General features: G+C 40.2%; 1 protein-coding gene across 1 annotated transcript in view; it reads right to left on the bottom strand.

Moving 5' to 3' along the window:
* Positions 1-25276, bottom strand: part of LOC140464585 (dynein axonemal assembly factor 5-like) — a 124530-nt gene that overhangs the window by 85292 nt on the left and 13962 nt on the right. Inside the window, exons 3-4 of the mRNA XM_072559837.1 lie at positions 14560-14684; positions 13369-13487 (exon numbers count right to left, since the gene is read on the bottom strand). Coding sequence (XP_072415938.1) covers positions 13369-13487; positions 14560-14684 — 244 coding nt within the window. The remainder of the gene's footprint in view (positions 1-13368; positions 13488-14559; positions 14685-25276) is intronic.

Here is a 25276-nt window from a genome sequence, read left to right as displayed (position 1 = left end):
TTTGTAAACCTCCATAAGGTCACTCCTCAGCCTCTGACGCTCCAGGGAAAACAGCCCCCACCTGTTCAGCCTCTCCCAGTAGCTCAGATCCTCCAACCCTGGCAAAATCCTTGTAATTCTTTTCTGAACCCTTTCAAGTTTCACAACGTCTTTCCGATAGGAAGGAGACCAGAATTGCATGCAATATTCCAACTGTGGCCTAACCAATGTCCTATACAGCTGCAACATGACCTCCCAACTCCTGTACTCAAGACTCTGACCAATAAAGGAAAGCATACAAAACACCTTCTTCACTATCCTATCTACCTGCGACTCCACTTTCAAGGAGCTATGAACCTGCACTTCAAGGTCTATTTGTTCAGCAACACTCCTTAGGACCTTACCATTAAGTGTAAAAGTCCTGCTAAGATTTGCTTTCCCAAAATGCAGCACCTCACATTTATCTGAATTCAACTCCATCTGCCACGTCTCAGCCCATTGGCCCATCTGGTCCAGATCCTGTTGTAATCGGAGGTAACCCTCTTCGCTGTCCACTACACCTCCAATTTTGGTGTCATCTGCAAACTTACTAACTGTACCTCTTATGCTGGCATCCAAATCATTTATGTAAATGACTGAAAGTAGAGGGCCCAGCACCGATCCTTGTGGCACTCCACTGGTCACAGGCCTCTAGTCTGAAAAACAACCCTCCACCACCACCCTCTGTCTTCGACCTCTGAGCTAGTTCTGTATCCAAATGGCTAGGTCTCCTTGTATTCCGTGAGATCTAACCTTGTTAATCAGTCTCCCATGGGGAACCTTGTCGAACGCCTTACTGAAGTCCATATTGATCACATCTACTGCTCTGCCCTCATCAATCTTCTTTGTTACTTCTTCAAAAAACTCAATCAAGTTTGTGAGACATGAGTTTCCATGCACAAAGCCATGTTGACTATCCAGAATCAGTCCCTGCCTTTCCAAATACATGTATATCCTGTCCCTCAGGATTCCCTCCAACAACTTGCCCACCACCGACGTCAGGCTCACTGGTCTATAGTTCCCTGGGTTGTCTTTACTGCCCTTCTTAAACAGTGGCACCACGTTTGCTAACCTCTAGTCTTCCAGCACCTCATCTGTGACTATCGATGATACAAATATCTCAGCAAGAGGCCCAGCAATCACTTCTCTAGCTTCCCACAGAGTTCTCGGGTACACCTGATCAGGTCCTGGGGATTTATCCACCTTTATCCGTTTCAAGACATCCAGCACTTCCTCCTCTGTAATCTGGACAATTTGCAAGATGTCACCATCTATTTCCCTACAGTCTATATCTTCCATATCTTTTTCCACAGTAAATACTGATGCAAAATATTCATTTAGTATATCCCCCATTTTCTGTGGCTCCACACAAAGGCCACTTTGCTGATCTTTGAGGGGCCCTATTCTCTCCCTAGTTACCCTTTTGTCCTTAATATAATTCGTAAAAACCCTTTGGATTCTCCTTAATTCTATTTGCCAAAGCTATCTCATGTCCCCCTTTTGCCCTCCTGATTTCCTTCTTAAGTATACTAATTTCTTTATACTGCTCTAAGGATTCATTCAATCTATCCTGTCTGTACCTAACATATGCTTCCTTCTTTTTCTTAACCAAACCCTCAATTTCTTTAGTCATCCAGCATTCCCTATACCTACCAGCCTTCCCTTTCACCCTGACAGGAACATACTTTCTCTAGATTCTTATCTCATTTCTGAAGGCTTCTCATTTTCCAGCCGTCCCTTTACCTGCGAACATCAGCCGCCAATCAGCTTTTGAAAGTTCTTGCCTAATACCATCAAAATTGGCCTTTCTCCAATTTAGAATTTCAACTTTTAGATCTGGCCTACCTATCGAATTTCGAAAGAACAAATGTGATGTTAACTTTATTTCCTTTAAAGAAAAATCAAGCATTTAACTTTAAAGCTATTAACGTTATTTGTTGGTTTATCTTTTGTTCAACAAATTTATTTGATTTAAATTAAAAGTTGCATGTGATATTACAATGTTCTATCAGTTGTCAACCTAGGAAATCTGCAAAGGCCCAGAGTAATCCCAGTAGCGAAGAATTACAGAAGAGCTTTCTGTTTATCTTGGGCACTTCAACAAAGGCCTATTCAGATTTCAGATTTGGGAAAGATACACTGGTTATGGGGTGTTGGGACTTGTCCAACAACAATATAAAACATGGAGGCTGTGAAATCAAGGCCACAAAGTGTCCTACATACTGTAAAACCAAAAGACAATTCTCACAGTTCAAAAATGCCGGAAGTTATCGAACCATTTTTCTCTCCTTACCTTATCAAATATTTGGGAATTTAAGTGTCATCATGGGGGAGATGGAGTACCAACAGTAGAATCCTCTCATTGAATTTACTTAGTCGAGTGCTATTAACTGCTTTTTCTAGCTCTTCCCAGCTGTGAACATGTTTCTCATGTGTTGATGGCTAGAACAAGTCAAGGATTTTATAGCTCCAGATCAGCTGAATAGGCTTTCTTCAATCTTTTTTCTACTATTTAGATACACAATTAAGCTTTAAAAAGTCAAGATTTCATGAATCTTCCCCCTTGGTTGCTGCTTTTAGAACCGAAAAGTATACTCATATTTGCTGATTGTAACTGAAACCATTTCTGGATCTAACTATCTCTTAAAACCCAATATCACATCAAGTTTGTGGCTATGGTGTGACTGAGACACAACTGGAACAGGTGTCAGTACCCATAATGCTAATTGGCCTAAACTACTGACATCATTGTGATCCCTGTCATGCTACTCATCGCCTGTTTAGGTCACTGTCTTGCTTCACCATGGCTTGATGACTCTACTCACCGCACTACTCCAATGCTTGGAGATCTCATGATTAGAGCAGACACACACATCACAGGTGCAACAGACGAACTTGCACACCATTTTTATTTGTCTCTTACACTGGGCTACATTCAACTCATTAACTGTTTAAAAACTCTTGAAACATGGGCACAACAATGAGTTTCTTCTCATAATTTGAGTGACAATTGATTTCTGAAATGTAATAGTGTATTCACAGCATCCAAAGGTACTATCACGCAGCCAGCATAAAATGGGTTCTTCCAGTTTTGCAAATCACTTCTGAAAACGGATGTCATTAAGAAAAAAGCATTTCACCAAATTATTTTTGAGATGGAGTGACAGGTATTGTGTGTAAACCAGCCAACATACTGCACAGAACATCCTGACATAGCTGCACCAAATAAATCTTCAACATTGTAGTCAAAGGCACATTTGCCAACTTTCAGGATTACAGAGAACAGTCAGGTCATTTATAGAATTCCACCGCTAAATTTGCGATCTCCAAAATCATTTCAAGGTAAAGCAGATGTACAAGTAGCTACTCCCTGTTAAAACAGGTTTTGCACAGAGAAACAGGTGTGTTTTTTTGATCCTATTTGTAAAAGAATGGTTATAAAAACCTTATGAACGTTACAGCTGCTTTTTAAAATAAGTTATTTTCAGGATATGGATGATATTTAACAGGTTGGCATTTATTTTGCAAATCTGGTTGACTTTTCATGGTGATGGTGAATTTTCTTCTTGAACCAAGTGTTTGATAAATCAGACAGTTAGTGGTTAAACTGGGTAAGGAGAGCAACTTTACCAGCTTTTGGTTCTCAGATCTTTTGCAACGCATTGAAGTAAAATTCTTGCATGTACAATTTGAATTCACTGCAAGGTGAATGGTCCAGTAACATGACCACCATGCTCCAGTATTCATGCAGGAAAGATAACTCTGCAGCCTCAATTTCTGAAGTGTTGAACCATTAATTTTTTTTCAATGTACATACCAAATATTTACACATGCTATTTCAACTGGGTGGAATGCAAATATTTGGCCATTACGACCATGGATTTATATTGCACTGAAGACCACTTAGCCCATTGTGCTAGCTTTTTAACAAGACCATTAAGTATGCCCCAGTCCTACTTTCTCCCCCATAGCATGGCAGTTTTCACTTTTAAGTAGTGAGAAGCACTAAATCATAACGGTTGAAGCATAGAGAGGTTATTTGGTCTATGCGTCAGTGCCAGGCCTTGAAGAGGTGCTCAGCTCACCCCACTCTCTAGCATTACATATCCAACTCAGTTTTGAAAAGTAGTTTTGAATCTGCTTAGACCACCTTTTCAGACCTAGTCCATTCCAGATCACAACAATTAACGGTGTAAAATTAAATTCTTCTATATCTTGACAACAATCATAAATTCTTACCAGCTATCAATTCTCCTACCAGCAAAAGTGTTTATTGAATATCACTTGCATTACATATACACATAACCTGTGGGATAATTCCTCTCAGTCAAAATTTTTTCTTTGTCCATTCTTTTGTCTCAAGTGCAGAAATCCCACCACGGAGATATTAGCGAATATATGAACTGGTTATCATTGTACTATTAACCTTCCAAAACAAAGACTATCAATAATTATAACAACATGATTTCTATACAGCCAGTTATCCCTCAAATGCTGCAAACTGCTAAACAAGACAGTCTTAAGCTATATATCTCAGATAAATGTAGTTCAATTGTTAAGTTGTTGGAGATTAGCAGTCAGCCCAATGATTTTCCACAACAGCTGTGTGAATATGGAACATCCATGAAGACAACTATGGAACATTATACAATCCCAACCTTCTAGGATGACACTGGGTCACTTATCCTTGCTCCTTGCCCACAGAGGGGTACAGAACTCCCAGAGCTTTGCTGATCAACAATTAATCAATTCGCTTCCTGTTCTCTTCAACAATTGGTATAAAAAGTGATTTTAGGCAAGTAACCAAATGAACTGAATAAGAAAACAAACAGTGTAATGCTGCCTCTTGTTCATAAAAAGCTGCAATTTCTAAATGTCAAGCTTTCCCAAAAGGCTAACATTTCTAACAATCGCCTATAAATTCTTCAGTCAGGGAATTAAATACTCAAGATGCCAATTTCTATTTATTACCCTTGATGAATGAACAAGCTGCCCGGCTCATCTTCCATTTCAAAACAAAGAGGTTTGACCTGGAATGGTATAAATCTTGGTCTCTGATTTGAGAGTAATTAGCTTGCACCTGTTTAGTCTCAATGACCATGAGGCCTAAGCATTTTTTTTGCATGGTTAGCTTTGAGAGTTTTGATTTCAAATTCCAGAAAAGAAAAAGACAACAATTTCTTATACTTGATGAAGGCAAGCATATTTCCTTATCCAGAGTGGACGACTGAAAAGTGATGCAAGATAAACATTTCTTGAAGAAAGTTGTTTGTCCTCCTTTCATTTTAAAATTTTCACTCCCTCAATCGCACACTTTCAGTTCCCTGGTGCTCCAGCAGATTGATCTACAAGAATTCGTTCCGCAAAATCAAGATACTCATGTTTGTTGGTGTTGATCTCCACAGCACAATAGTGCAGAAATGAAGTAGATTAGTCGAGAAGTTGGAACTATACACTTTATCTTCATGTGCAGCACAGAAAAAGGCCACTTGGCCTAACTGGCACATGCAATTAAGGATGGACAGGAAACGCAGGCTCAGCCAGTAATGATCCACATCAAATGATATTTCTGCTGCACAAGAACGTCTCTCTACCCCACTCCATCAAACCCAGCCACTCATCTGCTCAAAACCATTTTGGCTTGGGAGTACTTTACCACCTTCCCCACCCTCCTCCTGTGCTTTGACAGCTTGTTGAAGGGGGTTAAATAAAAGAAAACTCAATGATTTAGAATCCAAGATTCACAACAAGTTTAAAACTAGGAATTCTCCAACAAAATCTCTCACAGCCATCAAACTAAATTTGAGCAAAACTCTTCAGACCTGTCGCCTAGTGCTTAGCTGTTCCAGTGTTTTTCATTCAGTCACAGAATGTGCATATCACTGACCAGACCAGCATTTATTACCCATCCCTAATTGCCCAGAGGGCAGTGAAGTGTTAACCACATTGTTGAGAGTCTGGAGTAACATTTCGACCAGACTGAATAAAGATGGCAGTTTCTTTCCCAAAAGGATATCAGTGAACCCAGTGCTTGCTCACCAGATATACCTTGTCACCACAAAAACCGAAGTTTCTAACATTATCAAGCTGACGCCAGAATGTGGCCTGAGTCAAGCATTCCAAAAACTCGATATCCATTTTCTCTACAAGTGAAAGAAAGTTATTAAGTTTAAATAAATTTAATGCTCTTTCTCAAAATTGTGGGATGTTGAAGTCACTGACAAAGCCAACACCCTATTGCTCACCTTAATTGCCCTCAAGTTAAAAAAAATCACAACACCAAGTTTTAGTACAAATTCTGTGTCGTTGATTCTGCCCCACTAGCTACCTGAAGGAGCAGAGCTCAAAAACCTTGTACTTCCAAACAAACCTTTTGCACGATAACCTGGTGTTGTGTGATTTTTAACTTTGTCCACTTCAGTCCAACACCAGCACCTCCACATCATGCCGTCAAGAAGGCACTGGTGATTTATTATTTGAGTCATTTATTGTCATGTGCATTTTGTTACAAACTAGTGAAAAGTGTTATGGTGTCGCTACTTTCTGGCATCATCTTAAAACACAAAAATTAGCCAAAACATAGAATATAAATCCACCTTCTTCAACAGCTGCAGTCCATCACTAATAGGTATACATGCAATGTTGTGAGAAACGCAGTTCCAGGCTCTTGACCGTGCAACAGTAAAGAAGTGGTGACATACTATACTTGGATGTCAGAATGGTGCTAGACTTGAGGGACCTTGCAGGAAGCGTTGTTCCCTTGTATCCACTCGACTTGTTTGATTAGGTTGTGGAGGTTAGAAAGCCTATCAAAAAAAGCCTTGAAGAGTTGCTGCAATACATCTTGAAGACTGTTGCCTTTAATGACTGAGCTTACAACTGTCCTTGAAAGCGCAGAGGTTCCATCACAGTCCCAACATGTGCCTATTAGGTGATGGACAATCCTTGAGGAATGAAGAGAAACAGTCAGTCAACAGCCTGTCATAGCCACCATCATCATTACTAGTTACCTGACTTGCATCATCTGTTGTGCCATGTGAATTTTAGGGCAGCATGGTAGCTCAGTGATTAGCACTGCTTCCTCACAGCGCCTGAGACACGGATTCAATTCCCACCTCAGGCAACTGTCTGTGCAAACTCCACACATTCTCCCAGTGTCTGCATGGGTTTCCTCTGGGTGCTCAGATTTCCTCTCTCAGTCCAAAGATGTGCAGGTCAGGTGAACTGGCCATACTAAATTGCCCATAGTGTTCGGTGTATTAGTCGGACTAAGTACAGAGGAGGATGGGTTTCTCTTCGGAGGGTCAGTGATAACTTGTTGGGCCGAAGGGCCTGTTTCCACACTGTAGGGAATCTAGTCTGAATCTGAAAAGTTACTGGCGGTCTCTCGCAGACAACAATAACTCTCTTTCATTCTCAGGCTGAGTCCATAGGCGACTGTATAGATCAATGCAGCTTCTGGTGTGGCAGCGAGCTCATTATACCGTGTTTACATGGCTTCCACAAATCTCAAGGTGCTCAACACCTTACAGGATGCTCCACCTCCATTTTGGACAGTCTTGAGCCAATGATTTTCAGGGGTCTGTGGGAATGGCGCATTTCACCAGTGAGGCCCTGAGAGTATCACTGAAGCACTTCCTCTGTCCATATGGGACTCGCCTGTTTCGAAGCTGGGGGCAGACCATCTGCTTCAGGAGTCATGTCAGTCATGTGGACAATGTGCCCAGCCCTTCGCAGCCGATCAAGGGTGGTCAGTGACCCGATGCTGGCACTGTTGGTTTGGTCAAGGAAGTTGGTGTTGGTACAAGTCCCAGAAGACTTGCAGGAACTTGCATAGGCAGCATTGGTGGTACTGGTCTAGCTCTTTGAGGTGTCTGTTATAGGCAGGCAAATTGCAGGCCTGGAATCATTACAGCTCAATACACCATAAACTCGGTGTCAGATCCTGGTATTGTTGTCCTGAAACACCCTTCTGTTCAGGCCGCCAAAGGCTATTCTAGCACATGGAGGTAGTGCTGAATCTCTTCATCAACAGCTGCTGAAGACAGTCCTGAAGTATTCAAAGTGGTCAAAGTTTTCTAAGGCTGCTCCATGACCTTCATAATTGGGGGTTTGGTCCACAATGTTGGGCCAGGTTGCTGGAGGACCTTTGTCTTGTGGATGTTCAGGGTGAGACCCATGCTCTTATATGCCTCTGTAATGATCGCCTGGAGTTCACCCCCTGAGATTGCACATACGCAAGCAACATCTGCGCATGGCAGCTCAATGACACTGGTTGCGGTGACTTGGGTTCTGGCTTGAAGGTTCTGGAGGTTGAATAATTTCCCACTGGTTCTGTAAGTTAGCTCCCCTCCAGCAAGGACCGTATGGATAGTGAGGTGAAGCACTGCAGCGAGGTAGATAGACAACAGTGGTGGGGCGATGGTGCCATCCTGCTGGACACTGGTCCGAATGGGAATGGTGGTGGAGCCATTTGTCATGAACACAACTTTCATGTCATCATGGAGCAGGCGAAGAATGGTGACAAACTTCATGGTGCAACCAAAGTGGAGAAGGACGCTCCACAAGGTTTGACAGTGTCAAAGGCCTCTGTAAATTCAAAGAAGACCATCGATAGTGGTAGTCTCTTTTTCCGATATTTCTTCTACATCTGTCACATTGCGAAAATCATGTCTGTTGTGTCCATCAGTGGCCAAATACCACACTGATTCTGGAAGGAGTTCCTCCGGCACAGGGAGGAGAACTTTGTTGATGACTTTTCAATGGTCAACAGCAGGGAGATTCCCCTGTCGTTACTACAGTCGGACTGGCTCTCTTTTCACAGCCACAGAACATTTGGCTGGCCAAGTTAAATTTCTCTGACAATCCAAAATGTCGAAAGTGGAGAATGGATAAATGGGGGTGCAGCACAGCAATGGTGAAGCTTTTGAATTTCAACTGAAATGGATGCATTTTGTCTAGTTGCATATGGTCACTGCATGGTGGTTGTGCAACATTAATGTATCTTGTCACTTATCACCACAGATTCACATTTTTATACAAAATTTGCAAGGAGGCAAGGGCTGCTTCATTATCAGAGTACTTGTGAATGAAAACTGTGCAATCATCAGCAAGTATTCCCATTTAGAATTTAATGTCAGGGCAAAGACAATTGATGAAGCACTTGAAAATGGTTGAGTACAAGACATAGCCCTGAGGAACTCCAATAGTGATGTAGTTCCACAATCACAGCCATCTTCTTTTATCCTCACTCTGCCCTCAGCCAGGGTAGTTTAGTTATTCCCCTGATTTACATTGGCTTCAATTTTGATCGAGCTCTGATACCATTTTCAGTTAAATGTTGCTTGTATATTAAGCACAGTCACTTTCACCTCCCCTCTGGATTTCAGCTTTATTAACTATGTTTCTACCAAGGCTACAATGAGGTCTAGAACATTTGCCTCAGGGAAATTCAAACAGAGCATCATTTAGCAGGTTATTGTTGCATAAGATCATCTTGATATGACTTGCAATCAAGGTTATGTCTAAGCTGTGCAACTGTTGGGAAGATCGACACATTTCAATCAAAGAGTTCAGGGAAGTCACCTTGTATCGCCTATGCAGTGGCAGGAAAAGTTACAGGAAATCGAACTTACAGTGTATCATTTTACTGAAAATGGAAATGAGATGGTAACTGGATGGATTGGATTTTTTGTCATTTTGTGGACAGCCCATGCCTGGTCAACATTCCACTTTTTGCGTGGATGCCAGTGCTTTAGACATAGTGGAACCAACAGGCTCAAGATCTGACTGGTGTAGGAGCACAGGTAGCCTCACTACAATCAACTGCTATCACAGCCTCCAGCTTTTGATGAAAACAGTGCCTTCAGCTATACATTGATATCACAGGTCAGGAAACAAATTGACTGAAATCTGGCATCAGTGCTGATGGGGAAGCAGAGACAGATCATCCATTGTTTCTAGCTGAAGTCAGCTGCAAATAGTTCTGCCTTGTCTTATCCATTGACATCTTGGGCTCCTGCTATCATGGGTGTCAATGTTCGATAGTAGCATGCGGGCTGAAACAGATTTTGCAATTTAATCGTCGAATATTTCAGCTGAATTATATGCACAACAGTCGTTGAATCAGAGTGTGTTTCAGAACTATACTTTAAGTAATCACCATGATGATTTGAGAAAAATCTACAAACAAAGCGCTTAGGCACAGCAAAATTACATTTTGTGCCTGTCTTGCCTGGAGATTCTGGTCTAAATATGGGCCTGCTCAATTAGTTCTTTGCTTCCCACCTCGATATCAAGGCTGCACTTCACAGAAGTGACCTAATGCATCACAATGCTGTGGGAAGTAAGGGTGGAAATTACGAGACCCTTTGCAGAATTATTTGAATCATCTATAACTACAGATGAGGTGCCTGATGACTGGAGGGTGGCAAATGTTGTACCTTTGTTTAAGGAAGTTTGTAAGAATAAGCCAGGGAACTACAGACCTGAGAGTCTGACTTTGGTTGTGGTTAAATTGTTGGAGGTGATCATAAAAGATTGGATTATGGACATTTTAGAGGCAAAAATTGATTAGGGTTAGTCAGCATGGTTTTGTGCAAGGAAAATAGTGTCGCACAAAAATGATTGAGTTTTCTGAGGATGTTACACCAAATGGCAGAGCAGCCGATGATGTTTATTTAGATTTTAGCAAAACCTTTGACAAGGTTCTGCATGGTAGACTAAAGTTAGGTCACATCGAATTCAGGGTGAATTTGCTCATTGGATACATAATTGTCTTAATAGTAGGAGACAAAGAGTAATGGTGGCAGGTTACTTTTTGGACTGGAGGCCTGTGACCAGAAGTGTTCCACAGGGATCATTTCTGGGTCTTCTTTTGTTTGTGATTTATGTAAATCATTTGGATGACAATATAGAAGGCTTGGTTACTAAGTTTGCAGACAACACCAAAATTGGTGGCACAGGAGACAGTGACGGAGGTATTCGAAGATTACAGAGGAATCTTGATCGAATGGGTCAATGGAGGTCAAGATGAGATTAGATTCCCTACAGTGTGGAAACAGGCCCTTCAGCCCAACAAGTCCACACCGACCCTCCAAAGCGTAACCCACCCTATATTTAGCTCTGACTAATGCACCTAACACTATGGGCAATTTAGCATGGCCAATTCACCTGACCTGCACATCTCTGGACTGTGGGAGGAAACCGGAGCACCCGGAGGAAACCCACGCAGGCACAGGGAAAATGTGCAAACTCTACACAGATTCACCCAAGGCAGGGATCAAATCCGGGTCCCTGGCACTGTGAGGCAACAGTGTTAACCACTGGCCACCGTGCCGTCCAAACAAAATACACTAGCAAAAAAGATAATCTGGATAAATGCCAGGTATTGCATTTTGGTACAACAAACAAGACAGGACTTATACAATTAATGGTAGAGCCTTGGGTAGCTTGTAGAACAAAGGGAGCTAGGGGTGCAAGTACATAATTCTTTGAAGTTTGCATCACATATTGACAGGATGGTTAAATAGGTGTTTGGTTTGCTTGGCTTCATTGCTCAGTCCTTTGAGTATAGGAGTTGGAAAGTTGTATTGAGGTTTGATAGGACATTACTGAGGCCTCATCTGCAATACTGTGTCCAGTTCTGGTCGCCCAATTATAGGAAGGATATTACCAAGCTGGAAAGGGTTCAGAAGAGTTTTACCAGGACATGGAAGGTTTGAGTTATAAAGAAAGGATGGATATGCTGGAAGTCTTTCACTGGAGCACAGGAGGTTGAGAGGCAATCTGATAGAACTACATAAAATAATGAGAGGTATATAGAATGGGAATGGTCTTTTTCTTAGGATGAGTGGTTTCAAGACTAGGGGGCACAATTTCAAGGTGAGAGGAGAGCGATTTAAAAAAGACATAAGGCAAATGTTCTACACTGAGGGTGATTCGCATGTGGAATGAACTTCCTGAGGAAGTCGTGGATGTGGGTCCAATAACAATGTTTAAAACACTTTTGGATAGGAAAGGTTTGAATGGGTCAGGGACAGACAGGTGGGACTAATTTAGTTTGGGATTATGTTCGGCATGGACTGTTTGGACTAAAGGGTCTGTTTCTGTGCTCTGACTCTACGACTTCAAGTCATAGGAAAGCCATTGAAAACTCAGAACAAAAAAAGTGTCAGGAAAAGAAAGAGGTCACAAAGCAATAAAAAAGCAAACAAGGATGCAAGAGAAATGGCATTATATTTATAAACTGCAACAGATAATTTTTAAAAGCGTTTTGCTAACTGTCAGTCCAAATACTCTCAGCGATGACTGGACATGGTAGACACAAACAGACTTGTTTTCAAGTAAATCATCCTCTCAATTCAAATATATATCAAACTCCTTTGATCATAACAGATGGGTTATTATGTAGAGGACTGCTCAATAGTTGAATATACACAGCAACATTTTTCAATTTTAATAATCTGATTACTTCAACATTCAAAGTGAAAACATTTATATGGATAATACTTTAAAGCTAATGGGCTGTAATCATACACAGAAAAAGATAAAATGATTGTAGAACAGAAATTTTGAATTTTCACTTCACAATTAAGCGTTAATATTGCTTAGACATACAACTACAGACCAATGGTTTATTTAAATCATTTTGGGCAAGGCCATAAGTAATCACCCAACACAATTCCCCCTGTAAAGTTGGTAGTGAGTCAACTTCTTAAACTACTGCAGTGTAGTGCAAGTGTTTTTCTCCTGTTGCAGTTTGAAATGTCGGAGTGGTCTGCTCAAACATTTCCAACAGCTGTGAAAAGTCAACCACATTGCAATGGGTCAGTCACACACATTCATCTGTGGGCCATGTTGGATAAACATGTCATAGTTCCTTCCCAGATGGACATTTGCAATCATAAAATTGAAAATACAGCTCAGATTTTATTCTGGATTTATTAATTTAATTTCAATTTCCCTAATAGCCATGGTGAGATTTAAATTCATGTGCCCAGGACATGTGTCCAGGCTTCTAGATTAGTTGCCCACCAACATTACCACTATGCAACTATTTTCCTCTTGTGAACTGTGCTGGCACATCTGTAATGTGAAATCAGGTAACGTTAAGCTGCTACTTTCCAGACAGATACATAGTCCGATGCATGTAATAATGCAGAATATATTCTATGTTTAAGACAAAAATCTCACCTTGGTCAACAACCTCATTTTGTAAACATTTTCACTGATATAGTACTGCTAAGCTTTGTATCCACAATATTTTGTGGAACATTTCAAGATGCAAACTACCAAGAAAGCTTTTCCAACCAATAAAGAGTTACATGAAAATACAAATTATGCACCTACCAGCTGCAGGATAGCGAACAGAGAGTTGGGTTTGCCAGTCAAGTTTATCTTTAAGATCGTCTTCATTCTCCTTTTGCCACTGGAGTCCAACTTTCTTCCAATAATCAGAGGCTAATTCCCTACATTGCCAACACAAGGTGAAATAAACAAGATCAAAACACATTTTTATTAATGATATGTGTGCATTAACAAAGTTTACTTTCAGCAAGGTGGCAGGACATAGTGTACAACTCAGCTTTCATAGGTCAATTAGGGTTGAAAATTCCATCTGATCAAGGTCTGGAAAACAGTAACGCTTTGGATCTGAGCCAACGCAAAAATGCCAATGAAAGACCTCCTGAATGAATGGAAACACTGTGACATCTCAACTATTACTTGTTCCCACCACTAGAAGCTGCTAGTGTTTACATACACAGTTTACTTCTCACCACTCTCTTCTTTCTCTAAAAATACATAGTGATTTTGAATGTTTTTCCTTAGTCATCTCGTGCTTTTTTTTTCGCTGGCTAAATCTATCTCCCCACTAAGGTTTCAAATCATCAGACGTAAGGGTAAAGAATTAACAGGAAGTAAGCTGTAAAAGATGAATGTCAAAATTATCCTCAATTTCTCAATACTTCCCAGAATTTCATTAACTTTTTTCAAAATTTTTGAAAAACAAACATATTGCAATTATTTCAAATATTTCTCAGCAGTGAGAACATTCTTACTGTACCCCTCAAGCAGCAGCAACATTTTGGTTTGACTTTTGCATACAGTATCATACAGTAGCATCATAATCTACGAATTATTTTGACAACTGCTACAATTTTATTCTTCAAGTTTTCAGACTACAGATCACATAGATGGAGTATCAAGTATTCTTCATGAACATCACTTGACGAAAATCTTACTTCAATGCCCAGAAAACACTTTTAAAAGTGTCCAGATCAAAATGTATTTCAGATCTCTAACGCCAAGACTTGATAAGATTAAGGTATTATTTAGTTTATTGGGAGAAATAATGCACTATCATAAGAAACTCTTACTTTGAAATAATTATTGGCTACTATTTCAAAATATATTGAAAAATCAAATGAAAAAGTACAGGGTCTGTTAAAAATACATCAATAAAATCATCTGCCTCCAGATATTTTCATGAATATTTGAACAAAAGTCTGAACTGCTTAAAGAGTTATTCTGTGTTTTTACCTGATGTAAGGAATCTCATCACTGCAGCTACTCAACAGAAGTGGGGTGAGCTTGTAGAAGTAAGAGTACCGATCTCTGAGCTCCAGCAGCCATCTCCCCACTACCTCTGTAACAGCTTGACGTACCTGATTGAGTTACAAGAAACAAAATTTTCTAAAACAATTCAACATATTAATGAGAATTTCATAACATACAATTGTATCAGTACATATATTTTATTTCCCTGTAAATATTCATGTAACTAAAATAAGACCTGCATCCTACCGAGGAATTTGCCCAACAGAACAGTCACTTAGCCCACCAAGATAACACCCAACATCTAACCTATTGTTTTGAAGTTGAAAGTATGTACTATACTTTGATGAGAGTGAATGCTGTTATGAACTGAGAGCTTACAAGCACCTGTGTCTTTGGCTGGATGGCAGTCCCAGAGTGTACTGGAAAATTGAAAATCTGTAACATTTAGCTGTGAATTGGATACCTAGTTTTGGTTGCTATTTTGACAGCAGTTTGATTTTAACCAGATTAAATTATGCCCCAGGAAACTAAAACCCAATCAAGTTTGAATTTATTGTTTTGCCAACATTGAACCAATGAGATAATCAGATTTTGGAATGAAAAAATGTAGCAATTTTGAAAGTTGCGGAGAGGGCAATTGCCATTGCCAGAGATCCAAGAAATTAGGAAACATCTCTTTCAAATGTACCTTTTCACATGAAAACTATTTGCAGTAAAAAGACAGACGATGACCCTGGGAGATCTTCAGCTGGAAGAAGAAAGACCGAAGATGAGAGTGGTTGTGTGGTTTTGAAATTAAGTTGATGGAATTTTAATAGGTGTCTTCTTGGAACAGCATATTGTTATAGAATTGGAGGCAGATAATGAGCAGTTAAGAGAAAGGGGGACTTAGAGTTATGAATAGTTGTTGTTTAATGCTCACTTTTAGCATTAAAAATAATTGATGTTATTTTCTTTAAATAGTGAAATTTGCAAGTTCTTTGTCACTCATATTTTAACAGATTACAAGATGACGTGAGCTTTTCTGGGTGTTCAGTTTAATTAACACAGGTATTTAACGCAGAATTAGAGAAGACAGTTCTGAAGGAGGGTTACTGCACCAGAAACATTAATTCTGCTTTTACCTCCAGAGATGCTGCCAGACCTGTTGAATCTATTCTATCAACACTGTTCGATAGAGTAAGACACAGATCAGCCATAACGTCACTGAATGAAACTGGTCCCAAGGAGCTGAATGGCCTACTCATAATCAAACTTAACAGGCAATTTATTGGCTGGCTTGACAACGAAGTCAAATATTAACCATATAAAAATAGTTTCAATTCCAAACACAAAACACTGCTTCACTGATACATTTTACCTTGTAATCCGAATTTGTTTTCCCAACTCTGTATAAAGCAAAAGTATTTATTACTGAGTTGCAATCGAACAGTGAGTGACAACCTGATGTTGACCACAGATCCAAATAGATTTCAATTTAGAAATTATCTCCTATCATTTGTATCATGTCTTAGGCATCTTTGTCAAGGTTGCAAAGATCATTAGTACCCTATCTTTGCGGGGTAGGTGGAACATTCCTTATTCCAATCCTATTCCAGCCCAACTAGTCTTTCTCTGATATATCGGTGCTGCTTCCCTCTCGTATCCAGAATTGGAAAGATTTATCAATTTCGCTTCCAATTTCCATCCTACCCTCAGTTACACCTAATCAAACTCTGACTCCTCCCTTCCTTGACATCTTTCTATTCCTGGGGTTAGACTGGCCACCAATGTTCACCACAAACCCACCAACTCCCACAATTACCTGGACAAGACATCCTCGCACCCTGCTTCCTGTAAATAGTCTATTCCATTCTCCCAGTTCCTCCGTCTCTATCGCATATGTTCTGATGATGCCAAGTTTGACAAGGGAGCCTCCGAAACATCCACCTTCTTCCTCAACTGGGGATTCCTCAGCACCTCAACTGGGTGTGACTCATCTTATGCACTTCGGCACTCATTCCCTCTCTTTTCTCCTGCAACAGCAATAGGGTTCCTCATGCCACCATCTCCCCACCAGCATCCACATCCAGAAAATCATTTGCTGCTATTTCCGCTACCTCCAGCGAGATGCCGCCACCAAATATTATCCTCCACTTCCTTGTCTGCTTTTGTCAGGGATCATTCCCTCCAGGGCCCCTTGGTCCACTCTTTCTTCACTCCCAACACACCCCACAGCCCCATGGCACCTTCCCCTGCAATCGTCGAAGGTCTAACACTTGCTCATTTACCTCCTCCCTCCTCAGAATCCAGGGGCCCAAATATACCTTCCAGGTGAAGCAATGCTTTATCTGTACTTCACACAATCTAGTCTACTGCATTCGCTGCTCACAATGTAGTCTCCTCTACATAAGGAAACGAAGTGTAGTCTGGGTGACTGCTTTGCAAAACACCTACATTCTGCCTGCAAACAAATTGCTTACCACTTCAACACACCACAGTGTTCCCTGGCCAACATCTCGGTCTCAGATTTGGTGCTGTGCTCCAGTGAAGCTTGGCGTAAGCTGGAAGAACAATACCTAATTTTCCGCTGGGGACCCTGCAGCCTTCAGGACTCAATATCTTGATATGTTTGAAGAACTTTAGGGCTTGTAGTCTTCTATGTCCCAGTCCCCATCCCCACATACCAAGCTGTTTGATCACAGTTTGCCATTACACACAACCCACTGTCAGGCATTAACGGTCTCCATCTTCCTAACCAGATCATTATCCACTCCCTTGCCTTCTCTCTGTTTGGACTCTATCCCCACCAATTATTTACTCCTTACCCCCTCCCTCCATCCAATCTTCGGCATAAAAACTGACATCTTCCTAGCTACTTTCAGTTCGGAGGGTCATCGGACCTGAAATTTCTCTTCACAGAGGCTGCCAGGCCTGCTGAACTATTCAAGCAATTTCTGTTTTTGTTTCTGATTTACAGCAACAGCAATTCTTCGGTTTTTATTTGTCATTAGTTTTATATTGGTCATGGGCTTGTAACTTGAAGCTGTGATAAACGGTATTGTTGATAGTCAACAACTGTTTCTTTTGCTACACAATGAAAGTTACTTCTAACATTGATCAACACTTTCAGTAGTAGACATCACTTTATCACAATTGCAAACCAAGGAAAAAATAAGTACTAACACAAACACCCAACATGAAAAACTGCACACGCTTCCTGATTTCAGCCCTTTGTTTAAGTGCAGTGCAACAGACAAGCAGAACAGACAAGTCAAGTAGCGATAATAATTATTGCAGGTAAACAAGCTGCAATAAATTGATGCAGAGGTTTAGTTGCAGTTCGACAAGTTTATTTAGATGCATTTGTCAGGTAAGAATCTGTATGCCTTTGTCATGGGAGTAGATACAAAAGGATACATGATGATGTTAAATAGGAATAGAATTACATTTGCATAATTTGGTCAAACTATTTCTTACCTTTGTATCCAAGATCACTTCAAAAATACACAGACCCATCTCGGAGATGCAATGGAATGTGAAATTGACATTTTACTAAATCCAGCCATTCATTCCTATACTTTTGGGCTTCCTTTTCCACTTGCTTCTCACACTGCCTTTTTGGCCAACTATTTTAATAAGTTCCATGTACTGCAATCACAGAACAACGATGGTAAAGGAAGAAGCTGATTAAGAGAAGAAAAGGATTGGTGCTGGGTCCACTGCTTTTTGTCATTTATACAAATGATTTTGATGTGAACATCAGAGGTATGGTTAGTAAGTTTACAGATGACATCAAAATTGGAGGTGTAGTGGACAGCAAAGGAGGTTACCTCAGAGTATGACAGGATCTCGATCAGATGGGCGAATGGGCTGAGAAGTGGCAGATGGAGTTTAATTTGAGAACTATTTGCATTTCGTTGGGCAAATCAGGAGAGGGCACTTAATGGTAGGGCCTTGGGGAGTTTTGCCGAACAAAAAGACTGAGGGATATAAGTGCATAGTTCCTTGAAAGTGGTGTTGCAGATAGACAGGGTGGTGAAGAAGGCATTTAGCACACAAACCTTCATCTGTGTGTGCATAAAGGACAGGAGTTGAGCAGTCATGTTGTGGCTGTATGATGCCACTTTTAGAATATTGCGTTCAGTTCTGGTCTCCATCCTACAGCAAGGATATTGGGAAACTTGAAAGGGTTCAGAAAAGATTTACAAGAATAGTGCCAAGGTTGGAGGGTTTAAGCTACAGGAAGAGGCTGAATAGGCTGAGGCTGTTTTCCCTAGAGCATCAGAGACTGAAAGGGAACCTCACAGAAGTTCATGAAATCATGAGGGGCATGGATAGGGTGAATAGGCAAAGTCTTTTCCCCAGGGTAGGGGAGTCCAAAGCTAGAGGACAGAGGTTTATGCAGAGAGGGGAAAATACAAAAGGGACCTAAGGACAACTTCTTCACACACAGAGTGGTGTGCGTATGGAACAAGCTGGCAGAGGAAGTGATGGAGGCAGGTACAAGTACTACACTTTAGAGGTATCTGGATGGGTGCATGAATAGGAAGGGTGTTGAGGGATATGGGCGAAATGCTGGCAAATGAAACTAGATTAGTTTAGACTATTGGTTCGGTATGGACGAGTTGGTCTGAAGAATCTATTTCTGAGCTGTAAATTTCTCTGACTTTATAAGTGGAGATATGGACATAGAAAAATAAAATATAGAGATTAAAGAACAAATAAGGAGTGCCTGAGCCCACTATATGTAGTAGGATGTCACTTCATGTCCCTTTTTCATTTTAAAATAAAAAAAAAACTAACTTCAGCTGACTTTGTGAGCCATTATCTGTTCTTTAACAGACAGATTCCAGAATACTCTAAGATGAAGGAACAGAAGTAGGCCATTTGGCCCATTGAGTAGGCTCCTCCATTCAGTGAGATCATGGCAGATCTGATATTCCTCAATTCCACTTTCCTGCCTTTTTCTCCATGAATCATAATTGCTTTACAGATGAAAAAGCTGTTTATCTCAGACATGGAAACATTTAACAGCCCTCTGCAATAAAGAATGCCACAGGTTCACTACCCTCATAACAAATTCCTCTTCATCTTTATCTTAAATGAATGACCCTTGACTGAGATTATGCCCTCTGGTCCTAAACTCTCCGACGAGGAGAAACAAGCTCTCCACATCGACCATTTCAAACTCCCGAAGAACACTCAATGTTTCAAATAGGTCACCTCTCATTCTTCTGAACTCCAATGAATACAAGCCTCAGTTACTCAACTTCTCCACATGAAGTCCCTCCAAACTGAGAATCAATCTTGTCTCGAGAAAAGTGACCAAAACTGTCCACAATATTCCAATTGTGGTCTAACCAGCATCTTCTATAGTTTTAGCATGGCCTTCATATTTTCATACTCCACTCTCTTTTTAATACATGCCAATGGTCCACTTGCCTTCCCAATTAATCATTGAAGTTTGATGCTGACTTTGTGACGAAGACCCCAAATCCTTCTGCACCTTTCTGCAGTATTTCCTCATGAAAGGAATATTCGACTCTTCTATTCTTCCTGCCAAGAAGTGCATTACTTCATACTTTCCTACATTACATTCCATCTGTCAAGCTATGCCCAGTTGCTTAACCTGTCTCTCGCCCTCTGTCGACCCTTTGTGTCATCCTCAATACTTGTCTTCCCACCCATTTCTGTATCATCCACGAACTTAGCAATAGGACATTCACTTTTCTCATCCCAGTCATCAATATATATTGTGATTAATTGTGGTCCCATCATTAGTCCCGGTAGCGCTTCACTAGTTACAAGTTTAATCTGAAAATGCCCTTTCCATTCCAACTATTAGATAGCCAATCCTTTATCCATGCTAATTCATTCCTCTAATAATACAAACTTTTATCTTATCAGGTAGCGTTGTGTGGTACTTCATCAAACACCATTTCGAAATCCCAAAATATTACATCTACTAGTTCCCCTTTATCTACCATGCTTGCTATTTTCACACAGAACTGCACTAAATTTGTTATGCAGGATTTCCACTTCAAAAAAGGCATGGTCAAGCCTCTGCTTGATTCTAATGTACATTTCTAAATGCTTTGTTAGGATCCTTAATAAAAGACTCGAGCATTTTCCCAGTGACAGATGTTAAGTTAAAAAAAATGCTTTTTTCCACATCAAGTATTTAACTTTTAACTAAGATGAACACCCAATCTTGTCTACCTTGTTTAGATATGATAAGACAGAAGGCTGGCTAGGTGGGCCACTCAAAATGAACAATAAATGAGGCATGCTGGGAAATTGAGACAAACCTTGACCAAGGTGACTGTGCTAATAAACATCCTGCAGAATCCAAACAGGCTGTAGCTACAGACAAACAGTACGTAATTGACCCAGCAGCTGCAGACAATATGATATACACTTGAATTCGAAGTGAACAGAATCAACCTGAATGCAATCCACAAGACAATCAGAACCTTGAGTTGTTTGCCAGACACAGGGGCGCCTCACACCCTTATTTGGCGATGGTTACCTGACTTACATGCAGCTAACACCTCCCAGAATGGAAGCCAAAGGACCACACTGCCCATCGACATGTCAATGCCTGGTTGGGTCCGATCAATCGGGATGATCGAGCCCTCATCAATTTATTGGAGAACACAAGACCTACCCAAAAGGACTGGTACAACTACTATGCATAAGAATCGCCACAACATGATCCTTGTGGCAGTAACCTGAAACCAAGCAACGTTAAAAGACATCCCTGGGACCACTGGGAGAAGACAACCAGACGATCATCACCATGTGGATCAAGGCCAAGATCTAGTGTAATGGTATACAATCATCCAGAGTTAAGTTCAAGTACAAGATACTTGATTAGATTTATTGTGTAAATTGTTCGTTTATTGTGTATTTTGTTGTTATAGTATCCATTGTGTTAAATAAATAAATCTTATCTTTTACTGTTATTGAGAGTCGACTTGCAGGTTCTTTGCTAAATAGGAGTTAAAACATATTGCATTTATATGATTTGCAGTGTTATGTTTGTCAAAGAGTATGCGTGCACAAACAAAGAAAATGACATTCGTATGCAGCTGCCTCATCTGGATTTGACCCAAGGCAGATAGCATTTTTTTATTCAGGGCTTGAAGTCAATCACCATATGATTATGAAGATACTTCACCCACTTCAAATACTCTCCTGTGTTGGCTTTCTCTCATTAATTGAATCATCGAAACGACTGCACCTTCAGAACAACTGCATCACATTCAGCACATGACTGGCACATGCTCAATGTGTACAGTGGTGAACTGATGACATCAGTGACACATGTGGCCGGATCGTGAAGTCAATTGGCTAACGTTACTGTTAACATCTGCACGTGCACTGGAAGCCATTTTGGCATTCAGAGTAATCACTCTGGAAACAGAATGTTTCAGGGCTAATAAGGTGAACTATGTTTAGAAGTCATCAATATTCAGAGATGACTCAAATATATGGCAGCCAGTGTGCTGGAATAAGCTGATGACTAAATTATCATTTTTTGCAATGTTGCAAAGCTAAGAAATAAACAGTGGCCAGTACATTTGGGAAAGTCCTTTGCATTCTTTTTGAAAAGTGCAATGAGATATTTCACAGTGACCTGAGCAGGTTCATTAATTTATCACAGACCAGTATTACAACCGCTCAGTACTGCTCTCAAGCTTCCTATGCTAATTCCTCTGGACTGCAGCTTAAACCCACAACGTTCTGACTTTCAGGCAAGAGCACTTAAAACCGAGCCTAAGTGACATCTAATCTTATGATCTATTTCAACGCTGGTAATTTGTTGTAATAGTCATTTTACAACAATTAGCTAGCTTATAAAAGTTGGATGTCGCACTTAAAATTAAACCAGTGTTATTTGGTGCAACACAGGGACAACAGAACAAGCTAAATCAGAACATATGCAACACATTGAAATTGAAACAATAACCCTCAAAATTGCTTAATTTGTTATTTGTAAAGTCTGATTAGGGGTAATGTTGAACATCAAGATTATAACTCAAAATTAATTTATTACTAAGAACACAAATTAGATTGTAGATTGCCTTGTTGTTTAATATCTAAGCCCAATTTTCTTTGATTTAAATCCCTAGCTCTCTCAGTTATAAATCACACAACACCAGGTTAAAGCACTAGTTTTCAGAGCTGCACCTTCATCAGGTAGCTTTGGATGAGATTAGGGTTATAGCCTTCTGCCAAAGCTACCTGAAGAAGGAGCAGTGCTCCAAAAGCTAGAGACTCCAAATAAACCTGTTGGACTATAACCTAGCGTTTTGTGATTTTTAACTTTGTCCAACCCAGTCCAACACTGGCAGCTGCACATCAGAACTGTCACACAGTCAGAGATAAGATAGATTTAGTCAAAGAAATACATTTTGCCAATTTGATAATTCATTTCAATGACAAATACCAGGCTTTGGTGAAATCTTCAAATGATGGATTTGTATTATAGGCACGTAAAACTGTATACCTTACTCAAATTTGCTTAATGCAAACAAATTGCACAGAACTCAAGACTTTTACGTATTTTGTACTAACATTTCTCAGCACTGATAACTAAAAGAGAGCAAAAATCAAAAATAGTTCCAGTCAGGAAGCTTCCAAAACAAAATTGCCCGTTCCTCAACACTCAAGCAAAAACACTTTACTCTTTGCTTTATCTAAGAACTTAAAAGATAGGAGCAGGAGAAGGCCATTTGGCCCCTTCTGCTTGCTCCGCCATTCCATAAGATCACCGCTGTTCCTTTTGTGGACTGAGCTTCACTTTCCCACTGCTCACTATAACCCTTAATTCCTTCACTGTTCAAAATCTACCTTGCCTGAAAAAACATTCATTCAACGAGGCAGTCTCAACTGCTTCACTGGGCAGGGAACATTGTACTCCATATGATAGACCCTTGCTCATTAACTTAACCGATCTATATCCGCTCTTTCATCATTCTGCACTCATCTTCCTTTGATTGACCAATTCAACATCCAACCAGCTGTCAGTCTCTGAGCATGGCAATATCACAGTGCTAAATCATCTACAATGTTATTAGAGCAGAAATTATCATGCATTGTCTTTCCAGGCCAGTTCCCCCAGTCAACATGTTTTTTTTCTCTCAACCTTAAATCATACCACATAGAAACAGATCCTTCAGTCCAACCAGTCCACACAGACCATAATTCCCAATTAAACTAGTCCCACCTGCCTTCACTTGACCTGTATCTCTTACTCATGTATTTCTTACTCATGTATTTATCCAAATGACTTTTAAACTTTATCTGCATCCACCATTTTCTCTGGAAGTTAATTCCACATATGAGCCACTCTAAAAATCAAAAATTGCCCCCCGTCCTTTATAAATCTTTCTCATCGCACTGTAAAAATATGCTCCCCAGTCTTGAAATCCCCCACCCTCAGGAAAAGACACCTGCCATTCACCTTCATGATTTTATAAACTTCTGTAAGGTTACCCCTCAATCTCCTTAACTCCAGTGAAACAAGTCCCAGTCTATCTAACCTTTTCTTGTGTTTCAAACCCTCTCGATCTTAATAATATCCTTTCTACAACAGGGAGACGAGAATTGGATATCACAAGAGGCATCACCAATGTCCTTTACAACCTCAACATGATGTACTGAGAGGTCTGAACAAGGTAGGCAAGCGTGCTGAATGTCTTCTTAATGACCCTATCTGTACATGATGCAAACTTCAAGGAACCCCTGGGTCTCTACGTTTTATCCTAGGCACTACTTTTAATTGTCTAAGTTCTACCCTTGTTTGTTTTATACAATACAATACAATACAATACAATGAGTTTTTTTTAAAAAACAAGCTGAAATTCGAAGTTCAATTCTAAACTTCAAGCCACAGTTCCAAACCAAAAATGAGAAAATAAAGAAAACAGATGGTCACAACACATTCGAGAAGTAATATCAGTGTCATTTATTGCATAGGAAGAACAACAAAAGCTTTAGATTGGCTGTTTGCATCCCAAGTCAGTATTTTTTCTGCAACATGATAATGTGGGCACTAAGCTATCTGTGCTGTTCCATCACAAAATTGCCCAGTTGACAATCAACTTGAAAAAAATCATACCTTTTCAAAGTAACCATTTGAAAAGCTGGTTAATATTTATGGAAATGTATCATAGAATGAATCAGCACTTTTCGAAGAAAACGGTGAATCCTTGGAGACAAGGAAATTTAATGGAGGAGATATGGTTAAAACAATAATGCAATCAGGTGCATATCCAATGTTCACCTATTACTGAGGAATAACTGTGGTTCCATTAACTGAATTAATTTTTCAAGAAGTTAAACATGACCAAGACCAAGCAGCCCACTCATATTCAGATCCACCATCTCAGTCATTCCTTCCACCACTAATACAGACTAAGTACAGTGTGTACCGTCTACAACAAGCACAACAGCAATTCACAGAGAAAACATCTTCCAAATCCATGACTTCTCAAAACTACTCGGGCCGCCAGATATGTGCAAACACCATCAACCGCAACATCTCCCCAAAATCACACACCATCCAGATCTAAAAATATATTCAACTTGCTAAACTATTACCTAGTCAAAATCCTGATACATGTTTCTTAACAAAGCTGACTGAACCTACAGAACAGAGACTGCAGTTGTTCGATAAGGCAACTCATCACCACAACCTTCTTGATGGGCG

This window comes from Chiloscyllium punctatum, chromosome 40, assembly GCF_047496795.1.
Source record: "Chiloscyllium punctatum isolate Juve2018m chromosome 40, sChiPun1.3, whole genome shotgun sequence".
In the NCBI taxonomy this organism is placed as follows: Eukaryota; Metazoa; Chordata; class Chondrichthyes; order Orectolobiformes; family Hemiscylliidae; genus Chiloscyllium; species Chiloscyllium punctatum.
This window is presented reverse-complemented; position numbering and strand designations above follow the sequence as displayed.